The sequence below is a fragment of the Mizuhopecten yessoensis genome, unplaced genomic scaffold, assembly GCF_002113885.1.
Source record: "Mizuhopecten yessoensis strain PY_sf001 unplaced genomic scaffold, ASM211388v2 scaffold9709, whole genome shotgun sequence".
In the NCBI taxonomy this organism is placed as follows: domain Eukaryota; kingdom Metazoa; phylum Mollusca; class Bivalvia; order Pectinida; family Pectinidae; genus Mizuhopecten; species Mizuhopecten yessoensis.
Window position 1 is genome coordinate 17274 of NW_018408183.1, and position 7752 is coordinate 25025.

A 7752-nucleotide genomic window follows, 5' to 3' on the forward strand; every position below is an offset into this window, starting at 1 on the left:
CGTCGAACCCAGACCAACATTTAACTGTACATATACAAACACGTATTGGTTGAATATATCTATTTTGAACGAGGGAATGTCGTACCCAGACCAACACATANTGATATTAGTTCGTAAAGTTTTTTTCATAATTGTTGTAAAATACAATGAATTCTGTCATATATAAGGTTAACATTTATAGGAAAGAGCTAACAACTTTTTGCATTTTGTAAAAATCTGTTGATCACTAGATTTACGATCCAGCACTAATCAAGAAACATCCTTTAAGTATAACCTACTCAATATTTTACAGGTAAATGCTTATTAAGTTGGAATAATAAAGAGGATGAGTTATTTAAAGCAATGATATCAACGTTACTCACCAACACGACTCGGCAGGTTTCTCATAATGAATGAGGCTTCCTTGTCTGTTTGAATCTCAACCAATTTTGCCCCCTTGGCAGTACAGCGCGACTGGAAGAAGAATAAATAAAGCATTGATATTGACATCAAACTTTTAAACAAAAGCGATGTTCAAAAATGAGGATAAAACAGCGGTGCAACGACTTGTGTCAGGCACTGGCCAGGTGAAACTCTGGTCGATCATCAAAATAGTATTTACCTGTTCTGTTACCTAGGAGCCAAACCCATTCTGGGCAGTCGTTAAGTCATGTATACTTGAACATAACCCTAATAAAAATGATGAGAAAATTATGTATTCATTGTTCCTTCTTCCACACGAGGGTTCCGGATGATTTTTCATTCCGTGATAATGATAACCAATTGTTCCAAATCGCACATTTCTGCGGAAAGAAACGCACAACGGGGTGAACGATTGTTAAATCGTATAGTTGTGCGCACCATGCATGGACGATGTGCGGACGCCGTGTGCCCGATGTACGCTATTTTTGGTACGTATTGCGGTCACACAACTGTAGAGTTTATACTTGTATTTTCATTGCATATACGGGACTGTATACAGAGCCTCGTTAAATATCTTAGTAAAATAAATAAAATATTTGAAATGCTTAGACAAATCAAAATTGTTTTTGTGTTTCAATTGTTCTTTAACGTCAAAATTAAAAGACATATTATGTCGTATGTTTCTTCAGACTTCATATTTTTCTATTCGTAATCATCATTTTGGGACAATACATGTTGGATTCACGAATTTCGGTGTCAAGCTTAATAAACACGAATATTTCTATGGACTTATCATGAACGTGAAGCCCGGTCAGCACGCGAACATGGTATAACAGAAACGTTGCTCACGGTAGAGAACGTGTTTTATGTCGCCGAATATAATCCCGATCTGTTTCTATCGAACAAAAAAGTCTTTTGGTGGGAATGATTTCAGTAAATCAACAAAACTTTTTTTTGTTCCTGTCATAGTATAGAAATTTAATGCAATGTTGTTTTGATTATGCTCATTACAGTGATTTTGATAAAGAATTTCTCAACATCATTTTTTAATACTTGTTAATCTCCCTAGAGACGAGAATAAGACATGAGATCGAAATTAATAGTCAACTTGATTTGATTAAGCAGGAGACGCTTACCCTTTTGGAACACCTGGTCTTATTATAGTTGTACTTTTTCAAGAGTCCCCATGGATAAATGTTTTACCGTAGTTTCATCTATTACTATGTCATATTTAACTTTTGAAAGAAATAGGCATTGTTAAAATAAATAGTAATAATACTCACGATAGCCATACTCCAATTGGTTTGCTCGGACGTTGTGGACACATAGTAACACTTTTCCGAAGAAGAGAACCAGCCTTGGTCACAGTCACGTGGGCCGGGCGTAGTCGTAGTAGTAGATGCTGAAAACACAATGTTTACTTGAATAATATTAAGTACGAAAGAAAGTATGTTTTGTTTTAGGCTAAATGGAAGTTAAACAATGCCTTTGTTTATCGACAAACACATTCACTGAATAAAATATGGTTAATACTTTTCTTCAATACTCCAGTATTCTTACCATTTGTTGTCAATTGATTGAGACATATCATGTAATATCTTGTATCAGTACTCTTGGCGGATGGGAGATAGGAGGATTTGGCAAGTCGATTTTACTACAACATTTCATGCAGACGTGGTTTATTATAAAGTCGTCGTAACAAAATGTATTTTCAGAGAAAGGGTTTTGCTGCATTATAACTCCAAAAACTCAGATGGTGTATAAAAAGGTCTGCGTTGGATATTGTAGTGTCATTGGTGTAGCATATCAACAGGTGGAGAATATGAAAAATATTCGGTGGAAAGCAGAGAATAACAAAACAAAACAAAAAACATCCCAGGCACACGTATGCCTACACACACGTGGAGACATTAGCAAGGTGGCATAAGATTAATGGTTAGCACTTTATAAGGAGGCAAATAGCTCTAAAGATATTTCGATTAATATAAAAGATTATATTAGAGTAATTGTAATTGTATATATCATCCCAATTCATAGGCTCATATGCGTTTTGATTTTATTAATATCAATGAAATATGAATAGCGAGAAAAACTGATAGTAAACTATCAGCCCCTTAGTTTCCATAAAGCTGCTTACCTATTGTACCTCTATTAGCTAATCTCCCCGAAGTTTGGAATTTTTATAATCAGACTTTAAAGATAATGCAAGTTAGATAAATTTTAAATTCATTTACTTTCTTTATGAATTAAAGATTCTTGAGATGGGGCCAGCTCTATTAACAAAGATGAAATTTTGGATGTACGAACTCGATTGGGAAGCAATTGATGTCATATATATGGACTTTATGAAAGCGTTTACTAAGGTACACCACGGTCAACTTATACACGAGTTATATACATATGGAATCGGTCATAAAACAATGAAGTGGATTGAAGACCTCCTGAATTATAAAAATAGAAATATATTGGTAAATGGAATATCGAACTATCCAGACGTCCTCAGTGTAGTTTCTAAAGGAAGTGTATTGGAATCCTCCTGTCCACTTTTGCAGATGACACAAACTTTACCGGAAGATCTGTAACCAGGAGGATGTAAAAATTCTACAATCAGATTTAGATCAACTTTCAAAATGGTCAAACTTTAACGAGAATAAATGTAAAGTACCCCATATCAAAGGATCAATCCTAGATGACAGAGGCTATCATCGCATTGGCCAGAATGGCGGGAAAACTTCACCAGATAGCATCACCAGTGAACAACGTTGAGATGTAACTGCAGGGGGATATGCTATACTTCAGAACACTTATGCGCAGAAAGTTCTATCAATAAAACTAATTCGGTCCTTGGCATCATAAGAAGATCCGTCAGATAAATATTATATAGGTGTATATATGTTTGAAAATTGTGTAGGGCATTCGTAAGACCATATTCGGAATATGCGGCAGGCGCAACGAATCCGTACAAATTAAAAGACATGCAACCAATTAATAATGTTCAGTGGAGAGCCACCAAACTTAAACCAGGATTTAAAGAATTATCTTTGGAGAACGCCTTAGAGTTCTGAAATTACCAACATTGAATACCAGGATAAGAGGAGACTAAATAAGAGTTTTCTAATTAACTAACCATTTATTTGATGAAAGGGTCACTTCCAATCTTCTTAACCTATGATATAATTGGAAGACAAAAACCGTTGCAAAGCGGAGTTAAGGAGAAACTAATTCACATTTAGAGTATTAGATGTGTGGAACAATCTACGTGTACATGTTGTTATTGCTCAAACAATTAGGGAATTCGAAATTGCAAATCATGAATATTTTAATCGATGATACGTGAAATACAATAAGGCTACATTTTTGCATATTTAGAATGCTGTTTTGACATCCTAAACAACCTTTGTTAAACAATTGTTGGTATGGACCCAGACGCTTTTAGCCTCCGTCTAATATTATTCCATTAAATTCCATAAAAAAATACAATGACATCTGCAAACCATAACAATTGTTAATAAAACACTAAGGCATGCGTGTATTTAAACAAGTTTAAAAGTCGTGTAAACAACTTTTATAGATAATTAAATCATGCTGTGTAAGCAAGGAAAGGTGAAGTGTTGGATTTCCTTTCCCCAGATTCAAACGATAAGGCAAGTTGGATTGTGTCTGTCACATGCCATTGCCACGTTTGTATATAATGTACATAACACACTCTGTATGTGCAATGTTTGGTTGTTAAGGATCCCCGTACTTTTGTCAAAAACTGTAATTATACATTAAAAACCTTTTGACGTGAAGCATGACTAGCTTTGATTAATATTTTCTGAAATGAAACCCATACATTGCCAACCTTTTAACGGATAGAACACGGACACAAACACCAGCAACAGAGTTTGTGGTATTGTACCAGGACCAAGCTAAGATTATAAACCTTGACCTCTGAACTCGTAACGGTGGCTGTAACCGTATGTCCTACATTATGACCGGTAGGCATATGGCTCAGCTCGCCTTCAGTCCTACCACAAGTGCAATTAGGTGGAGACAAGAGCAGATACGTAAACTATAGTGAATCTAGTTTGTAGCGTTTTGCCTACCGTGGGAAAGGTCGATTCCATCGTGACAATATGGGGGTAATATGGCCGGAATTAGCATCAAAGGAAAACAACTATATAATATATACGAAAGGTTATGATTATATAGAGGGCTCAGATGCATGAGACTAATACATCTCCTTCGGTCTTTTTGCTTTTTATTGTCGATTTTTATTGTTGATTTTCGAAATGTTATATGTCTGATTATTGACGTACTATCACTAGCTTCAATATGGTGTAATTTTTATTTTCAAAGTTAGACATATTGATTTTATTAAAGGATCATTTAATTTGCAACAGAGAATATCTTAACCCTGTTAGATTGTGATACGACAAATATAACTTTACAGCATTCCCGTTTTGATTGCGACGTCAAAATCTATACTCAATATTTCACTTTCTATGTCTATTCATCAATCGTTTCTATTGGTTAAAAAGAAGCCGTACTTATTTCAATGTCGAAAAAAGTCAGTCAATTTCAGTTGAGATCGGAACGTCAAAAAATCAACTCAGTTACACAATATACCAGCAAATAACATACACTGGTTAAATTTGACGTCACAATACCCATTCTGATGAGAGAACTAAACAAATGGTATCGGTTTCGAAGCTCTGCATCAGTTGTATTGCTTTCTGAAGCCAGTGCTACTTTAATTCTTTTTCAGCCCTGCACTACAGCTATCGCTTTCCCAGACCTACAGAACTATTATCGCTTTCCCAGCCCTACACTACCGTTAACACTTTCCCAGACCTACAGTACTATTATCGCTTTCCCGACCCGACACTACTGTTATCGCTTTCCCAGCCTCACACTACTGTTTTAACTTTCCCAGACCTACACTACTGTTATCGCTTTTCCAGACCTACACTACTGTTATCGCGTTCCCAGACCTACACTACCGTAATCGCTTTCACGACCCGACACCTATGTTATCGCTTTCCCAGCGCCACACTACTGTTTTTACTTTCCCATTCCTACGCTTCAGTTATCGCTCTCCCAGGCCTACACTACTGGTATCTCTTTTCCAACCCTACACTACTATCTCTTTCCCAACCCCACCCTACTTTTATCGTTTACTCAATCCTACACTATTGTTATTGATTCCGAGACCGATAGTTCTCGCTTTCCTTTGCTTTCCCAACCCTTCACTACCACCATTGCCTCCGAGGCTTTTAATACCGTTATTGTTTTCCCAGCCCTACACCACTGTTACAATGTATCTCTTTCCTAGCCCTACACTACATTTATTACTTTCCCATCCCCACACTACAGTTACGTCTTTGCAAGACCTAAACAGGTGGCGTTGCCCAAACCCTACACTTCTTTTACTTTTTCAGTGACCTTTACGACTGGTATCAATTTCTCAGATATATCTTCACTTTTGTTATCGAAAGCCGTGTGCATAACTTGTGGATAGGGATGGGGTGGGGAAGGGGCAAATCTAAAATTAAACATCTGATACAAGTGCGAGGTTTCTGTACTAGATGTCCTACTACGAATAATAGTTCTTCTATATTTTAAGTTAATATTCATATGAACACAGTTGATATATGTATATATATACAATATTGTGAAGTATTTAACTCACCCCCTTCATTGCTGTTTCCTCCACCGAGCAACTCACGTAGCTGTGCCTGCTCCTTTTGCAAAATGCGCATTTGATTTTCAAACCCGGACAGGATCTTTGAAAAGGTNTAATAGTTCTTCTATATTTTAAGTTAATATTCATATGAACACAGTTGATATATGTATATATATACAATATTGTGAAGTATTTAACTCACCCCCTTCATTGCTGTTTCCTCCACCGAGCAACTCACGTAGCTGTGCCTGCTCCTTTTGCAAAATGCGCATTTGATTTTCAAACCCGGACAGGATCTTTGAAAAGGTATGAAGTTCATCCGATACTGATCGTTTAAAGTCGTTAATTTCCGTTTCGTTACACTCACACTGATGGTCAGGATCTGCGACTCTTTCGATCGCATCGACTTTCCTTTCCAATTGACATACTTTCTCGTTAAGATTGTAATAAGTCCCGTTTAAAAGATTGACAAGTGCACTGGTTAAACTTTGCTCCTCTACCTTCTCCACTGAATCATTGTCGTCTGAAAATACCTGACCATAATTCGATATCAATATCAAACTAGCGAAAACTAAACACCCCTTCATCGTTCCACAATTTCAGTCTTTGTATGGAATGACAAAATTATTTTGCCATATGGTTACATGTACAATTGAAAGCACAGTCACGTGATATGCCACAGATTTGACAGATGTTTCTCGCTCATACACACATTAGTGTGTACAAGGAGATCGCATATGTATAACAAACACTAGCCATGGCGGAATACTTTAACAGCAATTTGTGAAAAATCGTTTTTTATTTGGATGCGTCGTACGGCTATATTTGTAAAACATTCATAAACGCATGCATCATATATAAAGCTGAAAGTTTTACCTTTAAAACGTTACTTGATCAGTTAGTTAGAATAACATAATATTGAAATATAAACAGGCTTTATTTAATTCACAATCTGTTATAAATGTATCGGAAGTAAGCTGACATGTTAAAGCATAGTCATTTTTCTATAAAAACATTTAAGATAATATTATTGGATTCTGAACGGACATACAAAATATGTACCGTATGTGAATATTAGTTAAAAAGTGTTGTTAATTCAAATCCGTATGATCAGTTAATTCAATGTGGATATTTGAAAAACAATATATAAAATGAACTTTTAAAGAACGATGGAGAAAAAATAAATTGTATTCCAACATCTTACTTTCATTCTACTCACAGAAAAAGGATGATCAATTGGTAAACCTGATCAGGATCGGGCTTGCTGATTGTGTTTCGAAGAGATAGGACATGTATATCATTATTAGTAAACTTGAACTAATATGTAGATTAGGAACATATTCTTCACTGTCATTGTATGAATCGAATTATTGTAACAAAGATGAAATACAGAAATATTTATGATTTCCATGTTTTTGGTCCCTTAAATCACTAATGAGTCCTAGAAGAAAAAAATCAGATGTATGATGCAGCGTAATTCATTCCTTACATATTGTATCTACTTTCAAGTTTTTGAATGTGGAATCAGCCATATATGTGTTTGACGTACATTTTTTACAAAGTGGTAGACTGTATAGTTGGATTTCTTAAACCTTAAGGTTGGCCGTGAACCAAATATCAATTAAAATCACTTTTGAATAATGTCACGGTACATAATATACAAAATATCAGAGAGAGAGAGA

At 35.6% G+C, this 7752-nt stretch overlaps 1 protein-coding gene across 2 annotated transcripts; it reads right to left on the reverse strand.

Annotated features, from left to right (window-relative positions):
* Positions 1-339: 339 nt before the first annotated feature.
* On the reverse strand, positions 340-6681 carry LOC110458701 (killer cell lectin-like receptor subfamily B member 1A). 2 transcript variants are annotated; one of them, XM_021510564.1, is made up of 3 exons: positions 6273-6681; positions 1686-1804; positions 340-453 (listed from the first exon to the last, which is right to left on the reverse strand). In XM_021510564.1, exons 1-3 carry the CDS (start codon positions 6655-6657, stop codon positions 355-357), a joined length of 603 nt encoding a protein of 200 aa, XP_021366239.1. In that variant the 5' UTR covers positions 6658-6681; the 3' UTR covers positions 340-354. The 2 variants fall into 2 exon arrangements, with proteins under 2 accessions (XP_021366239.1, XP_021366240.1); XM_021510565.1 differs by lacking the exon at positions 6273-6681 and adding an exon at positions 6077-6160.
* Between the last annotated feature and the right edge of the window lie 1071 nt (positions 6682-7752).